The sequence below is a fragment of the Lithobates pipiens genome, unplaced genomic scaffold (assembly GCF_037356315.1).
Source record: "Lithobates pipiens isolate NorthernLeopardFrog02 unplaced genomic scaffold, aLitPip1_a1.2 Scaffold_16, whole genome shotgun sequence".
Taxonomy (NCBI): Eukaryota; Metazoa; Chordata; class Amphibia; order Anura; family Ranidae; genus Lithobates; species Lithobates pipiens.
The window spans coordinates 497,902,249-497,923,875 of record NW_027507748.1 but is presented as its reverse complement, the minus strand read 5'-3'; the positions used below and the strand labels follow the sequence as shown (position 1 = coordinate 497,923,875).

At 41.2% G+C, this 21,627-nt stretch overlaps 1 protein-coding gene across 2 annotated transcripts in view; it reads left to right on the top strand.

Moving 5' to 3' along the window:
- Window positions 1-21,627, top strand: part of SLAIN1 (SLAIN motif family member 1) — a 111,064-nt gene that overhangs the window by 18,056 nt on the left and 71,381 nt on the right. For both annotated transcript variants that reach the window (XM_077483065.1, XM_077483064.1), the window contains exon 2: window positions 3,172-3,311. In XM_077483065.1, coding sequence (XP_077339191.1) covers window positions 3,172-3,311 — 140 coding nt within the window. The remainder of the gene's footprint in view (window positions 1-3,171; window positions 3,312-21,627) is intronic.

Sequence of the window (21,627 nt, the reverse complement as noted above, 5' to 3'; positions counted from 1 at the left end):
AAGAACTGGATACTTTCCCATAAAAGTAGATGGTGCCGCAGCACATATCAGGAATATGAAATGTTGGGTTAACAAACACTCATTTCAGTTTCTTCTAATCTGCTGTTTAGCAACAATTTGGGAAAGGGTGGAACAGCACTAAGGGCCAATTGAATGTCCTGGCAAGTAACATTCTGACAGGAGGAGAGCGACATGACCTCATCAATCTATTGTTGCTTCCTCAATGTCTCATGCAGTGGTTGTCAACTTGAAAATTATAGCCCATTTCAAGTGCAGCCCCCAACAACTTCAAGAAGGCTGCACAATAGCAGGCCATTCAAAATGAATAGGCTGTAATGCACCACCACATTTGAGAATCTCAGTCCTGCTTCATGTTTTGCAGCATACCACGATGTACACAGAGAAGATGTGCGTGTAAAAAAAAAAAAAAAAAAAAAAAAAAAAAAACATGATTGGTGCCCATGGCCACAATCCACAACTTCCAGCAGTGGTGTCAGTGGCTGCCGCAATAACACATTAAGTATTGGCAGCCATAACCCCCAGCATTGGGGTCAGTGGATGCAAAAACAACTAGTACCCCCTCACTGGTGGTCAGTAGCAGTGATATTTAACGTCCCTCTTGTTGGTGGTTGGGTGGCAGTGTTTTTAACCCCGCTAGACAATACAGTTCTTATTTCAGTGGCAACTGCTGAAATGCATTGTGCGTTTCAAAGCCTTGCAGTCCACCTCCTGTCTTGTTCCCAGTCCTTCTCTTAGTGGGCCTCCCTCGGGTGAAGAGCAGCTTGCAACAACAAAGGTGATAAGGGTGCACCCAACAACTTCAAGTGAATCTGCCACAAAATTAGAACATATAAGGTATCTAGTGTTCTCTGTAACAGACACTGCATAGACATTAGAGGGCAATCAAATGTGCTGGTACAATCCCATTGCCCCAGGTATCTGGCTGTAAATCCCTGAACATGAATAGTTGCATTAATGTATGGAAAAAGGGAGGCATGGTTTTCTATATGATGGGCCTCGGCTGGTGGTATCTGTTGATGTTTAAGAGTATTGACTCCATAATGTTTGTTTTGTAATGTTTGTCAACACCCAAGTGAGCTAACAAACGAAGCCTGTCCTACTCCGATAATACACACCTTGTAAGGAGTTGGAGCATCACTTAGGCCCGGGTTCACACCGCTGCGATGCGGGAACGCCGCGAATCCGCTGCATTTTCCCGCATCGCATTACTCCCGCCGGCAGTTCACACTGCCCTATGCGGACGGCTGGGAGTGTCAATGATATGTTAATGACACCCCCAGATCCGTCCGCATATCGCAGTGCGATCTGCCGACTCGCACAGGAATCGGATTGCATGGTGTGAACCCCCATGCGATCCGATTCTGTTGCGGACCAAAAAAAGGGTCCCGTGCGAGTTTGCTGCGGGAGCGATGCGAATTCAGCCATACTATCTGTATGGCTGAACTCGCATCGCTACGGAGATCGGATGTGATTTGCGGTGCGAATCACATCCGGATCTCCCCCCGCAGCAGTGTGAACCCAGCCTTAAAGTGGAACTAAACCCACCGATTCATTTCATATAGTGAATGATTAATCACATTTGCTAGTGCTCCAAACCAAGCTGTTAAATCATCAAATGGCTGGTGTCATAACTGATCACATGTGCAGCACCATGGCAACTGCAGATCAAACAGGCTAAAATGGCAGCTTCCTTGATCATAAAGGATGGGAGGGTTTAGTTTCCATATTAAAGCTGAATTCTGGGATAAGCAAATATTGTTTAAATATAAGAGGCATGTGTGTTTGTACTTGACTGTGGGTGTGCTTTGCATATTTTATTCAGATCAGAATCCAGCATGAAACCTTTTCTCTGCAAGAGCTTCCTATAATTTGTCCTGTCACTGATGCTCTCTCCCCATTGTACATGATGACTGGTCTTTTATCCTCCTAACCTTTAGTAGGTGGACCTGCTGGGTCCCTCCCACAGTTCTGCACCTTGCACAGGCTAGTGCAGCACAATGATGACGTCCCTACTACTTTTTACAAGGTAACATCTGGGTTTGCAAAGACATTTGGTGAACATAAAGTGAATTTATTACTTTTGTGGCTTTCAAGGAATATTTTTAGATGCCCGTTTTTGTGCCTGGAGCTCAGTTTACACCCTGGTTTAGGGATTTAAAGCTGCAAAACTCTGACTTGCCCCCAACCTTGTCATAGATATTAGTACATTGATGGATGTGTTGCGTTTATGTTCAGTGAGAAAGAACTTCTAAACCCTTATGGCAGGGGGCACAATGTACAAAACCTTGGGTACTCGGTAATAACGGAAAGGATGATGGCCTTGAAATCTGGACTTTAAAGAATACTATAGCTTTGTCAGCTGACTTTTTTTTTTTTTTTTTTTTTTTTTTTTTCAATGTGTGTGTGTGTTTTTTTTTTTTTTTTTTTTTTTTTTTTTTATATTTTTATACACATTCTAATTTCTCATAGTGCCCCTGTGTTTTTTTTTTTTTTTTTTTTTTTTTTTTCCCGTTTCAAAATTTTATTGAACATAAAATTACATGTACAACTCAAATCACATAAGAGTCAAGGAAAATAATGCTTTGTCAATGCCAAGAAGATTAACATAAGAGTAATTCTACACAGCAAATTATAGAGAGAGAAAAATGAAAGAGTGGGACAAAGAGGTGACAGGCATAAGAGCAGGATATCCCAGCGAAAAGGGAATGACTGGCGGGGAGAGACAGCCTCCATTCTCTCCCCCTCAGAGCCATAGTGCCCCTGTTTTTAAAGATTCTGCTCCCTTTTCTTTCTAGGGGCCACATAAGAAGTGAGTTTTATACTTTAGGAAGTATAGCAGTGGCCATCAACCCCGTCCTCAGGGCCCACTGACAGGCCAGGTTTTAAGTATTACATTGGGGAGATGCAGACTAGAATACTGCAATCACTGAGCAGCAAATGATATCACCTGTGATGTATTTCAGTTATCTGGCAAACCTGGCCTGTTAGTGGGCCCTGAGGACAGGGTTGATGACCACTGGGAGAGCATGTCCAACATTTGCCCCCTCCATATATATTTTTTTTAAAACGCAACACGGGCATTTTATGTCTTTTTGAAGGTCACTGGCTTTTAATCTGACTCGATTCTTTTTATTTTTTAAATTTCTCTAGGCTTTATGTGTCTCCTCCTAAGAAGCAGAGGTCATTTGAATCCAGCCTTAGCCCAATGGAGTGGTGTAGGCAGGTTCTGGACAATCCATCTCCTGAAATAGAAGCTGCAAAACGCTCTCTCTGCTTCCGACTTGAGCAAGGTAATCTATATAATGTTGTGCGTTCTGTTTACTCTACCTATGTAGAGATTTTAACCACTTTTTTTTTATAAAATTTTTTTTATTTATGTGAACATAATGTATATATTGTATGTACAAGCACAAACGCTGCATAAACAAATCAATATTGTCATTCAGTCTCTGAATAAATACGTCTTCATGGGGCGTTTATGGGAATGCTGGGCTAGATGTTCTGGTTCCTTCTAGCTAAACACATTGCTGCCATTGTTGATATCTGATTTTTTGGTAGATGTGGTCAGGGCACGCCTTGTCTGATTAAAGCCAAGAAGCTCAGAAGAGACCTGCACTGAATATGCATGTTGTTGTTATGGCAGGCTTAAAGGGAACCTGTCATTACTGTCAGATTTTATTGCTGGCTGTGTCACCCTTAGGATGTTTTCCTTTTCTTGCATAGGAAGTGAGGGGAAATCATCCTAATGAGAACAAGTTAGGAAAAAAAACAACTGGCAGAAGTTCTAAATCTTTTCAAGTCTGGTAAAAATTTTTATTGCTGCATGCATTTCTATTGGAGAGATTTATTTCCTGCCTAAGTGACTAATCCCTTGGACAGTGATCAAAGGAAGCCTTCCCTTATGTGGACAAAGCAATAAAAATTCAAGAGCGGCTCTAAGCCTTCCTCAGTCCAAAAAGAGGTCTTTGCTGACATTTTAGTTCAAATATTTCTTTCTTGACCATGTTTTAAGACTGGTGTTTGTTGGTTTTGTAGCTTAGGTTGCAAGTCTGTAATCGAAGAGAGAAAAAAACAAATCTGGTTGTTCAGGTAAATAGGGAAGTATGTTGTTTTGTAGCATCATTGATTGTCAAACAATCTTCTATTAAGAATGCAATTTGTGTATAAAACCGATGTGAGAACATTGACCATAAAAGTATAATAGGGAATTGGCCTTTTGATGCACAGTACCAAGGCTGTTTTTCTTTCTTTATTTAGCTACTCACTTGGTCCTATCTTTAACTAGAACGTTAAGACTGGCTCAAATGTAATATCCAAATCCAAAGCTTTCATTTTTACATGTAGCACCCTTGCCCTAAACAGGGCTGCTAATACATTTAGTTGTGGTAGCTAGCCAGGCTAATTTATAGTCCTATTTCGATTAATGGGTTTCAATTAGCTGTGGTTTCTCCCGTTTGTCAATAGGGGGCACCATTACCTTGCCTTACCTTTTTAACATTAGTAAGATGGGCTAAAGTGAAATTATGATTATGTTATGACTATACACATTTTTCTTTGCCAATCAGTAAGAGTTTCTTTGGTCGCTGAGAATGCTGGGAGATGGTATTTATTTGGAGGAAGTCAGGTGATTTGGGTCTTTTCCACCCAGCTGGGTGGATGTGTGAGGAACAGTTGCTGCTGGGTAGGGCTGAGGCCTAGCCATGTGCTCAAGGTTCTGCAAAGGAGAGCATGCTCACTACCCGAAAGCATGACGGAAAGGATGGATTGGAAACCTGAGATTAAGTACCAGAGGTTACTCTTGCATGGACTGGCAAACTGCAGAGAGCCTGGGAAAGCGTTAAAACGGAATCGTCCATAGCCTTACTTCACCTTATTGTGAGTTTCCTTGTAGCATAGGCTGTCTCTTATAGCAACTGAAAAATGCAGATTGCTGGTTCCAGCTTGAAGGCTCTTCTGTACTGCTGTCCACCTTTTTTTTCTAAAAACAAATTCCATGCCAGTCTGTTGTATTTGACTAAGGGAGTCTCTTTCTCTCTTTCTCTCTTTCTCTCTTTCTCTCTTTCTCTCTTTCTCTCTTTCTCTCTTTCTCTCTTTCTCTCTTTCTCTCTTTCTCTCTTTCTCTCTTTCTCTCTTTCTCTCTTTCTCTCTTTCTCTCTTCTCTTTCTCTCTTTCTCTTTTTTTCCTGTTGTGAGAATTACCTGTCAAATCCAAGTATTTGCTCCCACTTCCATTTGCCCCCACCGCTGTCTTTTGGGAGATGGCAGGGACCATTCAGAATGCACAGTAGGGAACCAGGAGTGAAGCCGAAAGTCTTTAAGGCCTGCTTCCCCTACCAGGAATGGTGGCGGCAGCACCCGTGAGTCGATCTAAAGATTGGCTTTGGGTGCTGACATTGCGGGCTCCCTGGACAGGTAAGTGTCCATATATTAAAAGTCAGCAGCTACGCTATTTGTAGCTGCTGACTTTAAATTTTTTTCCTCAGGTGTAACTCTGCTTTTAAAGTAGTTGTAAACCCTTAGAAACCACATTGGCTTACCTGTAGGTCCACAAAATATCTCCTAAACCTACAAGGTTTAGGAGATATTTACAAAAAGACAGGCACCGCTGTCTACGGTGCATGTGCCGTAGACAGAGGCGCACTGAGCGCGCCGCTGTCAACTGCGATATGCCGCGAGTGGCGGCTCCCGTACGCATGTGCGGGAGTGACGACATCGCGGCTTTGTCGAATGACATTGGCGGAGCAGCGAGACCCACCGAGAAGATGGATGCTCCGGACTACAGGGGACAGAGGTGACTTTGCTGGCTCCTGTGTCAGGTAAGTGACACATAATGGACTACTATGCGATGCATAGTAGCCCATTATGCTTTACCTTTGCAGGGAATCAAAGAGGAAGTAAACTCATCAGGGTTTACTTCCTCTTTAACAGCAGACTTATTCAGATATCTAAATATATTCTATTGACATTTGTTTCTTCTGTGGTAACGAAGATTGCTGCTTATTCACAAATGGATTGATCTACTAAACAAAACCACCAGAATAATTAGTGGTCTGTGCCCAGTCTGCTTTAGAGTAAACCTGTTACAAATACGTAAAATATGAAAAAAATACAAATAAATAAATCTCCAAAAGTAGTGCAGAAACTACTTTTGGGAATTGGTGTGGCACCGCGAACGTGGCATTGCGCCGATTCAGGCAGTGCCATTGCCGGCAATAGCCACCGATTTGGCATGCAATTTGACATGTGAAAGCGCTGCAATTATCAGGGTTTCATCAGGGTTTACTTCCTCTTTAAGATCTTGCTTAGTCTTTACTAAACTCGTGGTTTCCTAAACTATCTGCAACCTCCTGCACCATTGTGTAGCCTATGAATGTCATCCCTGACAATGGTAAACTACTAAGGGACATTAAAGCTGTCATGGAAATGGAAAGAATCCTCTCCTACATGTACCTCACACTTCCTTAACGGTAAATCCTTTGTAAGTAACAATATTATGGGGTTGCATGGGTAGAAGCATTAAATATCCTTTCACTGCACTCATTATCTAAGGAGAACTAATTAGCAAGACGGAAATCGGAGTGCTAAGTGGTTAATCTGATATTATGTCATTGATGTGACTCCAGTGTGGCTGCTAGCTGAATAACGAACAGCCTATAGTTATCCTATCCTATATTAAACCTAAAGGATCTATAGTTTCTAAGCGTAGAGCTGCTTATACAGTGCCTTGAAAAAGTATTCATACCCCTTGACATTTTCCACATTTTGTCATGTTACAACCAAAAATGTAAATGTATTTTATTGGGATTTTATGTGATAGACCAACACTAGTGAACAAACCGCATCATGAAGGCCAAGGAACACACCAGACTGGTCAGGGATACAGTTGTGGAGAGGTTAAAAGCAGGGTTAGGGTATAAAAAAAAATATCCTAAGCTTTGAACATCTCACAGAGCACTAATCCATCATCCAAAAATGGAAAGAGTGTGACGCAGCTGCAAACCTACCAAGACATGGCTATTCACCTAAACTGACAGGCTGGGCAAGGCGGGCATTCATCAGAGAAGCAGCCAACAAGCCCATGGTAACTCTGGAGGAGCTGTAGAGAGCCACAGCTCAGGTGGGAGAATCTGTTCACAGGACAACTTTAAGTTGTGCACTCCACAAATCTGGCCTTTATGGAAGAGTGGTAAGGAAAAAGACATTGTTGAAAGAAAGCCGTAAGAAGTCCTGCTTACGAGAACCCAAATGTTTGCTGTGTCCCCCACATGGAAGAAGGTGCTCTGGTCAGATGGGACAAAAATTGAACTTTTTGGCCTGAAAGCAAAATACTATGTGTGGCGGAAAATGAACACTACACATCACCCTGAACACACCATGCCCAGCGTGAAACTTAGTGTTACCAGCATCCTATTGTGGGGATCCTTTTCTTTAGTAGGGACAAGGAGGCTGGCCAGAGTTGATGGGAAGATGGATGGAGCCAAATACAGGGCAATCTTAGAAGAAAACCTGCAAGTCTGCAAAAGACCTGAGACTGGAGCGGAGATTCACCTTCAGCAGGATAACAGCCCTAAATATACAGCCAGAGCTACAATGGAATGGTTTAGATCAAAGGATATTCATGTGTTCTAATGGCCCAGTCAAAGTCCAGACCTAAATCCAATTAAGAATCTATGGTAAGACATGAAAATTGCTCTCTACAGAAACTCTCTATTCAGTCTGACAGAGCTTGAGCTATTCTGCAAAGTAGAATGGGCAAAGCTGGTAAAGACACATACCCAAAAAAAGCTATAACTGCAGCAAAAGGTGGTTCTACAAAGTATTGATAAGCCACACTTTTCACACATTTATTTGTAAAACAATGTTGAAAACGGTTTAATTTTCCTTCCACTTCACAACTATGTGCCACTTTTGTGTTGGTGTATCACACACAATCCCAATAAAATAAATTTTTACCTTTTTGGTTGTAACGTGACAAAATGTGGAAAATTTTCAAGATGTATGACTAGTTTTTCAAGGAACTGTGCCACTAATATTTGTGTTTTCCATTACTTAAAGTCCAAATCCAACTTGGGGGGGGGGGAAATTGACCCCAACAGCTCATTAAAATAAACTTTAAAAAAAAAAAGAAGCCTCTCCAGCACCTAAATTCACCTGACCCCCCAGTGCTACTTCCTACACTGATTGCACTGATTCTGCACTGCCTCTACCCTTGAATGATGCCCATCATCATTCAGTCCAAAGTCTAAGTGACTAATACTAAAGAATTGTTAAAAAGAGGTGTTCATTGTCAACAGGATCTCAGCAGTAGTGAAGAAAAACCTCCCAGCTAATCCCACAATATTCAATAGTCCTGGAGTTCACTGTGTCTTGTAGTAACATGGGGGCCAGCGGGAGAAACTCCAATGCACAGCTAGGGACTAAAGCTGGCCATAGGTGGATTGAAATTTGGCCAGTTCAGCAGGGACTGGATGAATTGTGAAATATCTATGGCCGTTTCCACTAGACGGACTAGTAAAATGGACTACTGTCGAACAGGAATTTTGGAAAATTTTCATTCGATCAGCTGTTTCAGTGCTGATCAGTGTGTTCTGGCACCCGCTGTCAGAGTGCACTAGCACATAGGGAAGGAGTCCTTCGTCCACCTTACTTGTGTGGATGGAGTAATTTATTTATTTGATCAGCCTGCTGATTTAATAAAAAAAAAAAAAGTACCCATCTTTGGGCAACCTAAGAATCGTATATCTGTAATGCCGCGTACACACAACCGGACTTTCCGGCAGACTAGGTCCCACTGTCATCCCGAATTAACAGACTGGGCCGCACACAATCATGCCAAAGTCTGATGGATTTGAACATGATGACATATGACCGGACTAGAATAAGGAAGTTCATAGCCAATAGCTACCCTAGCGTCGGTTTTTGTCTGTCTGGACTAGCATACAGACTAGCGGATTTCTCCATAGGAACTGGGTCCAGTGGAGTTCCGCCGAAAATTTTGAAATGTGTTCCATTTCTAAAGTCTGTCAGATTTGTGGACAGCAAAGGTTCGATGGAATTTTTCGACGGATTCATTCTGTCGGGCCTTTGCTGTCAAAGTCCGGTCGTGTGTGCGCGGCATTGGAGGAATTCTGTATGTCGTTTTATAGGGAGGTGCTTGTGAACTGCATATTAAAGAATATAGAGACACTGTAAATAAGGACACATGTCACCAAGAAAATTTTAACACGAATTTCAGTAATTATTTTAACAGCCCACTTCCTGTTTCTTGTCTGGTCATTAGCCTAGGCTTATGACATCATGCACAGCTCTTTCTCACTCTTGTGAGTTTTCCTGCAAGGGAAGGGGGGATGAGTCATAAGAGGGCCAATGAGAGCTACAGAGCTGGTGGTATGCCTGTGTAAATCCAGGAAGTGAACAAGCAGCAGTTTCAGCTGCCCACAGTTAAAATGGTTAGACTCAGTGGAGGGAGATTTCTGCAGCATATTTGGTACGTACAGGATCACTATATATATATATATATATATATATATATATATATATATATATATATATATATATATATATATATATATATATATATATATATATATATATATATATATATATATATTATGCAAAGTGGTTGGAGGGAAGCTTCAGAATGACAAAGATGTGTTTTATTACAAATTATGTGAGCAGGCTGCAGTTCCTCTATAATGGGTATGGCTTTGTATATTTAATCCAAACTTTGCAGAGCATCACATTTAAAAGTCGGCCCTGCTAAAATGTAATTTTACCTTGATATGCTTTCTCCTTTTTGGAGAGAAATATTTTCATGCTTTCTCCAAAGGGCATAACCCTAAATCTCCATAGGTTTAGTTTGAATCACAGTGGAGGATATTACAGCAAAGAAATAATCAGTTGTGCATTTTTGAATATGTTAGTTTTTTGCTCCCTGTGTTCAAGTTGATTTGGTCTAGTCAGCCAGTCTTGTTTCTGGTGCTTCAGCAACCAGATGTTGCTTCATAGCCCATTTACTTTTTATCCATTTTTATTTTTTTCCTGTGAATAAACGCTTGCATTTTACCATGTAAATTGGGGTTCTACTGATATCAAGCATCTGCATGAGTATTGGTACTTGTGCAAATGCTCTGGTGCTTGATCTGATACATACCTGTTGTATCGGACCAGGCATCCTCAGTTTAGCTGGGGGGGGGGGGGGGGGGGTTGCAGGCAGCCTCACAGGTGATCGGTGGGGGTATTTACAAGCACTTTAGAGATGGATGAGGCGCACGTCGGTCACTGCGGTATATGCGGTAGCAATCAAGCCTTCCCAAGGGTTTGTGTTATAAAATAAGTCAAGTGGGATTGCTGCACAAAGTTTTAAAGAAGGTTAGAACATCCAAAAATTCAGGCAGTCATGATAAGTTTCGGGGCTAGTACAGCTCACGCCCTTCTTCAAAACCTCGTGCCTCTAAATGAACACATACATGGAACGATGAAGCTCATCAGTAATCTATTAAACAATCAATCTGGAATCAATTTAATTGGTGGATCGTGGTGTGACACATATAGCGAATACATAATATAATAAAAATACAATGTTGCCACACTTCACAGATTATATCGATTGGAAATCCTATATAAAAAAAAAATGGAAAAACGTAAAATATGTGTAAATTAATAATAAAAGTAAAATTAATATATACCCCAAGAAAATAATTTATCTGCATAAAATAAAAGGGCATAATCTATATTAGCCTGAAACCGTTACCATGACTGCCTGCCTTTTTTTTTTTTTTTTTTCCCCCCCCTTATGAGAGATTATACATATATAATCTCTCTATCTCACATACACACTGTCGCATGACATTAGAGCCTAGATTAAGGCTTACCTGTAGGTCCATGAAATATCTCCTAAACCTACACGGTTTAGGAGATATTTGCCCAAAAAACAGGCGCACTGAGCGCCCCCCGCTATCAACGGCGATATGCCGCGAGTGGTGGCTCCCGTGCGCATGGAAATCCCATTCCTACTATATGGCTAGTTCAAATATGTACTGCTTTTAACCGGGGGTGTTTGTGTTTTTTTTTTTTTTTTTTTTTACATGTGTTAAGCAGAGGCTTAACATGTGTTGGGTAAATGCATGCATCTTTTATTTTGTTCTTTTTATACATTAGTTGGCATATGTTCATCAAGAACAAGATGTGTTTTTGAATGCTTCTCCACAATTTTGGGTAGCCCTTTCTTTTTAACAAATGTTTAACACATGTGGGGGGGGGGGGGGGGTTAAGCGAAACGGGAGGTCTAGCTGATAGAGTGCAAGGACATGTAAAGATGGAATCTGTAGTCTGTAACTTTACAAAATAGCAGCAACAGTGAATTGTTTGTTTCAAACCCTTCATCATTTCCCTAAAATATTTGCAGTGACACTTCACACAGCAAGGCTGGTGTGTGGTGTCTTCGTGTTTTGTGTTTTTTATTTTAAATTTTTTCTATTATTATTCATGTAACATTGCATTTTGGTAAGGGGATCTCCACTGGAGTCTTTCATCCTATATTTGTCAACAGCTGGCATTTAGATTTGTCTCTCTGCCATGGATTCCATTTCAGTGCCAGTTGGGGCCCTAATAGCAGAGGGCTAAGATGATCATGGAGGTAGTTATTCTCTCCCTGATTTCTATGTCCTGTGACTGGTGCCTGAATGAATTATACTGCCGTCCTCAAACTTCCTAAGGGGTGGAAGCATAAAAAATGACACATTACCTAAATTCTTTATTTCAGGTCCCATCAGTCACTACAGGATTAAAAAAAAAACAGTAGCATTGCTGAAGTTGTTGCCAGAATGAGTGTATGCTATTAGCTTTTAGCCAGTGATGTCTTAATACAAGGAAAAGAGACAAAGATGTTCTGGTAAGAGGATGAAGTATGTTCTTGGCATGCTTTACTGGTTTGTGTGAGAAATCGCTTTGCTCTCAGGATTCACCTGAATAGTCCAGCGCTCCCCTAATGACTGTCATCTTGTTTCTGTCTCGGCTGAGGCTCTGATCAGTTTATAACCATATTCTGGAGCCATGCTTCACTGCACACCAGAAGATGGGCTGTAGAGAACACACACAAGGCATTGCTTTAAATGAACAGGAAACCCAAACTTCAAGATACTTGAATGAAAGTAATTGCTTATAATGTTCATACAGTGGGGAAAACAATTGTTTGATCCCCTGCAGATTTTTTAAGTTTGCCCATTTACAAAAAAAAGATCTATCTTTTTTTATTTTTTATTTTAAATAGAGACAGAATATCATCCAGAAAAAACACATATATGTTATAAATTGAGTTGCAGTTCAATGAGTAAAATAAGTATTTGATCACCAAGCAAAACATGACTTGGTACTTGGTGGAGAAACCCTTGTTGCCAAGCACAGAGGTGAGACCCTTTTTGAAGTAGGTTTGTACACACCTCAGGAGGGACCTTGGTTCACTCTTCTTTACAGATCTTCTCTAAATCCTTAAGGTTTCTTGGCTGTCACATGGCAACTTGAAGTTCAAGCCATCTTCAGCCTAGGTTCACACTAAATGCGGTGCAAATTTGCTGTGGTTTTGGCACCGCATCTAAATTACAACCCGTCCATGCAAAGCGATTGCAGGGTGTATGTTAATGACACCCTGCAATGGGCTTGCAAAACGTAGCACGATTTGCAGAATCGGATCACATGGGTGTCATTGTCATGCTGGAGGATCCATCCATGCCCCATCTTCAGTGTTCTGGCTGAGTGAAGAAGGTTCTCCTCCAAGATTTTACAACATATGGCCCTGTCCATTGGCCCCTCAATGCGGCCAAGTCAGCCTGTACCTTTAGCAGAAAAACTGTTTCCACCTCCGTGCTTGACTGTAGGGACGGTGTTCTTGGGATCATAGTCAGCATTTTTCTTCCTCCAAAGACAGCAAGTTGAGTCTCACCTGACCACAGCACTTTCTGCCAATGCTTTTCTGAATCATTTATATGTTCATCGGCAAACGTCAGATGGGCCTGTACATGTGCCTTCTTGAGGGGGACCTTGTGGGCACTGCAGGATTTTAATTCATGGCGGCGTACTGCGTTGCCAATGGTTTGTTTAGTCACTGTCATCCCAACTGCCTTGATCATTTACAAGCTCCTCCCATGTAGTTTTGGGCTGATCCCTCACCTTTTTTCTTATGATCATCCTTACCCCATAAGGCAAAATCTTGCATGGCGCTCCAGACTAAGGGCAATTGATGGTTATTATTTCTTCCATTTGCGAAACATCGCTCCAACAGTTTTCTCCTTCATGGTCTTGCCCATGATGATGAGGTTCGAATGGAAGAAAGATTCTCTTAACAGGTGTCATTTACACACACACACACACACACACACACACACACACTGGGCTGTCGTTAGGAGCACCTACTTAAATGGACAGGGCTAATCCATGTACCACATGAGCACATGCTGTAGCCAGTCTGTGGGAGCCAGAATTATTGTTGGTTGGTAGGGAATCAAATCCTTATTTTACTCGCTGAACTGCAACTACATATGTAGCACTGTGACTCTTTACCAGGCAATGTTATAAAGCAAGACCATGCTGTTGGATTTAGTATTTGGCTTCCTCTACTGGTATGCAATGGAAAAAGACTTGTTTAACTTGTGGTTGAACTGGACGGACTTGTCTTTTTTTTATTTTTTTTCAACCTGACTATGTAACTTTCACATAACAGCTAAGCAGGAAGTGATTTAATTGTTTTACTTTGTGAGAGGACTCTCCTACCCACAATGCCCACTCACCTACCCAATGCGCACTGAGTGGCTGAACTGCATGCTGGGTAGGTAATAAAAGGCCCGGCGTGGCCATTTTCTATCTCTTCTGGCTGGGGCGTGTGGCCTGCCTACAGGGATCTATGGGTGCGTGTTTATAGAGCTGCAGCCTGCATCGTGCGGCGCGGAGCAGCAACCACTGAGTGTCTTACCACAGTGTGCTGGAGCAGTGTTGTGATCCGGAGCATTTGACGGAGCCAAACAAGGGTGCGGGTCATCTTGTGGAGTGGTGCAGGGGGACAGAGCTGGGTGGCAGCAGGACTGACACCACTGGAGCAGAGGCATCCAGTTATCCAGGCCTGGTGTGGTGAGAGGGTTGTTGCCCAGAAGTTATATAGATCACTTCACACACTTACTGATCTCATAGTATTTCTGAGACCTGTAGTCCCACGGAGCAGTCCCTTTCAATTAGACTGTGCTCAGATAGGCCTCAAAGCCTAACTTCACTAACGATTGACTGTGGGGGTACATTCCCAGGAAAGGAGTTTATAAGTGCATTGCACAATTGAAATTACTGTTGTTCAGTACTTTACGTCACATTACCACCTGCAACCCCTATGGAATACAAACACTGCAGTATAATGGTTAGCTGAAGAAAAGAAAACGAGACTATATTGTTTACTGTAAGGCCTTGCAGTGTTGCTACTACATACAAAGGACTGCATTTCACCACAGGGGGAGTTCTTGAGTAATCCCATTGTGTTTCATTGTTTTGTTAACACTGCATAGTGTATTGCAGGGTTTTGTTTTTGTTTTTAGCTCGTGCCCGATCTTGCTGGAAGTGGGAAGGTGCCCATAGTCAATATCTTATCACCCTGAGCATTAGTCCCACTTGGAGACGTGGCCATGTACATCAGTTGTTTAGAGTGTTCATATCAACTTTTGACAATACCTTCACTGTACTTATTTGTTGTATTACTAAATCGGAGAGGTGTTCCTCTGAGCAACTAAATCTTTTCTAGTAAACTTATTATATTCTTTAATTACAATAGTGTGATTTTTTACTGAGAGTATGGAACCCGAAGTGCCATAGGGAAGGGTAGTCCTGAGCGCCCAGGCTAGCCAGTTGGAAATGCAACAACCCAGCTGCCCCCATGGGGGTACCGCTACACGTATATAACATTTTTATCATTTTTGTTTTTTCTGGATTTTTGCCTAATATTCTCTATCATTTAAAATACACCTAATGATATTTAACTATAAATCCTTTATTTCTTTGTAAATGAGCCAACTTCCAAAATCTGAAGGGTATCAAATAATTTTCGCCACTGTGAATGTGTCTGTAAAAGCAAAAATACAGGTGTTTGTAAATGTAGAGCAGAAGTTGGGATGTTTGACATTACTGTTAAAGCTGAACTCCAGGCAAGGCAAATTCTTAATATACAGTATTCATATAGCGCCAACAGTTAGTGCATCACTTTACAATATAAAGGCAGACATTACAGTTATGAGGGGGGGGGGGGCTAGGCGGGCCCTGCTCATAAGAGCTTGCAGTCTAATAGGATTGGGCAAGTGGTACAAAAGGTAATAACTGTGATGGATGAGCTGATGGCAGAATTAAAAAATGCAGTTGTTGGGTTTTCCTGAAGATATTGGTTTTCTGGGATCCCATTGAGGTGGACAAAGTAGGACCTAGAGAGGCAGATTGAAGCAGAGAGTTCCAGAGGATGGGAGAGGCTCTGGAGAAGTCCAAGAGGTGAGTATCGGAGAATAGGGAGCTACAGTGCAGGAGGTCTTGAAACTGACAAGGTTGTGATCAGAGAAAGGAAAGGGGGCGTTGGCAAGGTTACCAGGAGTGTAAAGATGGCACAATACAAAGTAAAGGGTGTTGCCATCAGAGTGGGTTGAAGTGTGTGTCCAATTGTATTGGGTCAAAAGATTATGTGAAGTTTTGATGTAGCCAGGCTGTTAAGATTAATGGGAGCGTTACAGTCCCCAAGAATGATGATGGGTATTTCAGAGAAGAGAAAATAGGGTAACCCAAGTCATCAAGGAAGCTTGATACTGGGTCAAGAGGCTGATAAATTGCTGCAATCCTCAGAAATTGGAGAACGCATATGATCAGTGATTCTCAAAATGTTTGTAGGCTTTTTATTAGAGGTCGACCGATATATCGGCCGATATTTGCAGTTTTTTAATTAATCGGCATCGGCCGATTGAGCTGATAAAAAGACCGATTTAGAACAGCGGCCTGATTCTGTAATAGAAGTCAGTGTAAGTTGCCTGAGTCGTTATAGAAACATCTTTCCTCCTCTCTGGGCAGCCTGCCAAGAAAAGAACAGAAAGATACAATGTTTACACTTGAATGAATGAAATCATCTCAGTGTGTAGAGTTCTCAGTTTAAAGCGGAGGTCCACCCTAAAATGGACCTTCCGCTCATCGGAATCCTCCCCCCCCCCCCCTCCGGCGCCACAATTGGCACCTTTCAGGGGGGAGGGGGGTGCAGTTACCTGGATAATCCAGGTAACTGCACCCACTTCCGGGATAGCTCTCTGCGGAAAGGGGCGTCGATTACGCCCCTTTCCGCAAGTGCCCCGCTGCCTGCTGGGAAACACACAGATCCCAGAGGCAGCAGGGACCGTCCTTATTGCGCAGCGCAACTCGCGCATGCGCAGTAGGGAACCGGAAAATGAAGCCGAAAGGCTCCATTTCCTGATTCCCATACCCAAGATGGCGGTGGCAGCACCCGAGTGACTATCTACAGATCGGCTTCCGGTGCCGACATCGCGGGCGCGCTGGACAGGTAAGTGTCACTATTTTAAAAGTCAGCAGCTGCAGTATTTGTAGCTGCTGGCTTTAAAAAAAAAAAAAAAAAAAAAAAAAAACGCGGAGTCCCGGTGGACTCCCGCTTTAAGCATTTAAAGACTAAATCTTTTCTGACACTTGTTGCTTACAAGTAAAAGTCCTGTATTTTCAAATGCATTTTTTTGGGGGGAAAAAAATACACTAAATGATTTTAAAAAAAAAACGAAAACAGTAAAGTTAGTCTTTTTTTTTTTTTGTCCAAAAGTTTTGAGTACTTGTTTTTTATTTTATAGGCTGCTTGCACACTGAAGCGGGCAGACGTTGATGGTAAAATGTTGCTAGTTTTAGCAGTGCTTTACCATCATTTTAGCGGTGCTATTTGGCTGCTAGTGGGGCACATATAATCCTAGCTAGCGGCCGAAGAAGAGGTTAAATGCGCCCGTGAAGCACCGCTGCCTAATCGCATTGCATGCGCTTGGGCAGTGGTGCCCATTAATATCAATGGGCAGGAGTGGTGGAGAAGCGGTATACACCACTCCAAAACGTGCTGCTTGCATCGCCTCAGTGTGAAAGCACTCTCTTTCACACAGACTGCAGGGGAGCCGTTTTGCAGGCACTTTACAGGCGCTATTTTTAGCCCAAAAGCGCCTAAAAAAAACGCCCCAGTGGCAAAGGTGTCTGTTAGGTTTTATGAGATAAAGGGGGATAAAAAAATAAAATAAAAAATAAAATAAAAAATCGGCCTAACATATCGGCCCAAAAAAATCGGCATCATATATCGGCCATCGGCCGCCATGATTTCAAAATATCGGCATCGGCCAGAGAAAAACCCATATCGGTCGACCTCTACTTTTTATGTAATCTGCAGGCCTAAAATGATTTTTTTTTAAGCATGTGTGCGAAAAAAAAAGAAAAAAAAAAGATTTTGCAAAAATGGCTCTGGCAGCAAAAGGGGTTAACCGTGGTTTTGTTAATATAACTTTTATGGTTCTTTGCAGAACTGCTTTATATTGAGTATAAAGGAAAATACAAATCACAGATTTGAGAAGGTTTATTATCTTCCTTGTTATCACTTTAAACCCAGTTTGGGATCTGCTACAATGACTTGCTTTCATGGTTTCCATCCCTTTTTGTTTCACAAGTCATAAAGACTGCTTGGTTTTGGTTGTGCCATGTGGGATTTCTGTGGGTAAGATGGTGGTTTTTACACTGGCATACTTTCAAGTTTGAACAATAAAGCTATTGGAAAGCATGCTGTTTTGTCTCAGGGACATCATTTGCGATGTACTTCATCTAAAAATTCACTCCTCTTTCATCGTCTGTATTTGTAATCCCTACAGGATGAAGCATAAAAACTACTGTGATGACTTGTGGTGATAACGTGTTAATCCTATTCATCTCTGTGGCTTTGAAACACCTGCTGTACATGCATATTTGCTTCGCCTTCCATTATTTTAAATGCATGCTAACCATCGCAGATTAATTGTGACCATTAATTACAAAGTTCTTTAACAATTTCCATTGTACACTACCATTGCTGCCTTTATCAAACAATGTTCAATACAAGGATTTAAGCTGGCTCAGAGTGGATGACAATTTCATGCCTGAAGCACCATGTAGTCTAAACCAGGTGTCTTCAAAATTTCAAAAGGGCCAGTTTACTGTCCTTCAGACTTTAGGGGGGCTGGACTGTGGCCAGTGGGAATGGTAATGTTCCTGGCATCAGTGGCAGTAAACGCCACATTTTGGTATTAGTGGGAGGAATAGTGCGCCACCATTGGTGTCAGTGGGAGAAATTAAGCCCCATTGTTGTTGTTTGGCAAAATAATGTCCTGTGTCAGATAAAAGCAAGCAAAGGACTTCAATCGGCCCCGGGGCCGCAATTTGGAGACCATTGGTCTAAACCATTGCCTTTAAAAACTTATATTTTTAATATTTTTTTTCATGCTTTGCTTCATCTCAGTGCTGCTAATGTCAAAGCCAGCTCTTGTCTATGCATTTCAGTGATGGCTGCATAGCATTTATCAGGGAGGGTTTCCTTTTACAGAAGTCTGTATGATGGGGTGACGATGCACGAGCACAGGGACACAGCGTTGTCACAGTGGACCAGAACATGCCTAAACAAGGACCTTCAAGGCAATATCACCAGGTTTTTCTTAAATGAAAGTTGAATGTTTGCAAAGAAAATTAAAATTTATATTAACATGTTGAAGATTCTATTAGATTTTAGTAATTGGGTTTAATTATACTTTTTCTATCTACAGATAGAAAGGTGGTGTAAGGAATATTGTGTGCCATTATCTCTTTAGAAGCGGACGCATTGCTCAAGTGTCTGGTCAGAGATTAAAGTATAACTAAAGGCAAAAGCTTTAGTTTTGAACAGAGTGCAGAGGGATTAAAATGCTGCCTTTTTTTTATTTTTTTTGCTGTCTTTACCCCTGTTTAGGGGACTCGCTCTTTATGTATCCGGTTAAACAATCGGATAAACAAGTTTTTTTGTGTTGTCCCTAGAAAAGTAATAGAGGGGAAATCTTCCAATGATGACACTAGTTCTGATGACCTGGGGGTCCCCAAGGAATTCCCTTAACTTTCAAGGATTTCCTCTCGTTTCCTGTTTGGCTATGGGACAGGAAGTGAAGGGAAATCTTTGAAATGGGACATGGATTAAAAACTCTCCCTTGCTCTATCCAAAATGAAAAACTAAGACCCACTTTAATATATTTTCAGTGATCCATTGGGGGTGTCGATCGTATACACTAGGGCTGCAACTAACGATTATTTTCATAATCGATTAGTTGGCCGATTTATTGTTTCGATTAATCGGTTAATGACCTTTAAAAAAATAAAATAAATGGGTCAAATTGACGTTCATTTTCAACCACAGTGACGGGAACATTTGGAAATAATAGAAAACTTCTTGGTCAAAGGAATTTTCAGACAGTGTATGTGTTTTTTGTTCAGAAATGAAGTGAAAATTTCAAACAACATTCTTTCATTCAGCGAATGTACAAAGATTTTTCATCTGAATATTCTCACCCGAAAATTGATCCATGTGGCCAGCATAAGATTTGGTACACACCTAGGCAGTTTTTGCTTTTGATTTTTGTGCACGTGATTTTACTGCAATTTGTGTTTTTTTTTTTATCTACCAAAAAAAAAAAAAAAAAAAACACAAAAACGCATTACGTTCTTTTCTGCAACTTCTCCATTGAATTATGTTGAACCAAAAAAGCAGAACTTTGCGTTTAAAAGTCCCTGACCCTTTCCAAATATGCAGCGGCTGAAAAAATCAGATATGAACGTGTCCCATAAGAAACCATGTAAATGAACTGTAGTGTGTTTCTGCAAAAAGCACAAATAAACATATAGATGTGAACCAGGCCTAAAACATTTAGTAACATATTGGGGTTAAAACGCCTGGGGTTGGCCCTTTTATAGTACAAAAAAGCAGATAATCACCACTGGAAGGGTTTTTTTTTTTTTTTTTTTTACTGTAGAACAGTGAAAGTAATATTTACAGTGGTGATTATATTTTTGTACTCTAGTGGGTTCATTTTAGTTTTTTTAACCCAATTATGTTACTGGCCGATTAATCGATTATGAAAATAGTAATCAATTAATTTCATAATCGATTAGTTGTCGATTAATCTATTTAGTTTCAACCCTAGTATACACAGTGGGGAAAATAATTATTGGATCCTCTGCATATTTTGTAAGTTTGCCCACTTGCAAAGAAATTAACGGTCTATACTTTTTATATTTTTTTTAAATCCTAGATTTATTATAAATGATAGAGATAGAATATCAACCAAATCCAGAAAAAAACACTATACAAATGATTTATAAATGGCCTGGCAGTTCAGTGTGTAAAATCAGTATTTGATCCCCTACCAACCAACAATAATTCTGGCTACAGTATGTGCTCATTTGGTACGCAGATTAGGCCTCTCAATTTAAGAAGGTGAGCCTAACAACTCCTTATGTGTATAAAAGACACCTGTCCACATAATCTTTCTTCTATTCAAACTTCACCATCACGACAAGGGCTTTCAAAGGACCTTGTGGGCAAGATTGTAGACCTGCACAAGGCTGGAATGGTCTACAAGACCATTAGCAAGAAGCTTGGCGAGAAGGAGACCACTATTGGAGCAATTATTCGTAAATGGAAGAAATACAAAATAACCATCAATCAGAATCGGTCTGGAAATCCATGCAAGATTTTGCCTCCTGATGAAGGATGATCATAAGAAAAGTGAGGGGTAAACCCAGAACTACATGGGAGGAGCTTGTAAATGATCTCAAGGCAGTTGGACCCACAGTCGCCAAACAAATGATTGGTAAAGCAATACGCCGCCATGGATTGAAATCCTGCAGTGCCTGCAAGGTCCCCCTTAAGAAGTCACATGTACAGGCCCATCTGAAGTTTGCCAATGAAGATCTAAATGTTTCAGAAAAGCATTGGCAGAAAGTTCTGTGGTCAGATGAGACCAAAATTGTGCTTTTTGGCATTAACTCAACTCATCCGTGTTTGAAGGAAGAAAAATACTGACTATGACCCTAAGTACACCATCCCTACATTCAAGCACAGAGATGGAAACATTGTGCTTTGGGGCTGTTTCTCTGCTAAAGGTACAGGCTGACTTTGCCGTAATGAGGAGCAATGTATTGTAAAATCTTGGATGAAAACTTTTTCCCTCCCAGCATGACAGTGACCCAAAACATAATGCCAAGGCAACAAAGGAGTGTCTCAAGAAGAAGCACTTTAAGGTCATGGTGTGGCTTAGCCAGTCTCCAGACCCTAATCTTATAGAAAATGTATGGATGGGAGATCTGTAAAGAGTGAGATATGTGCAAACCTGGTACAAGAAACATGTTGCCTCTGTGCTTGCCAACGAGGGTTTCTCCACCAAGTTCAAAGTGATGTCTTGTGAGGGGGTCATACTTTAAAATACACCTATGATAAAAAATGACAGACCCTTCATTGCTTTGTAAGTGGGCAAACCTACAAAATCTGCAGGGGCTCAAATAATTTTCCCCACTGTAATTT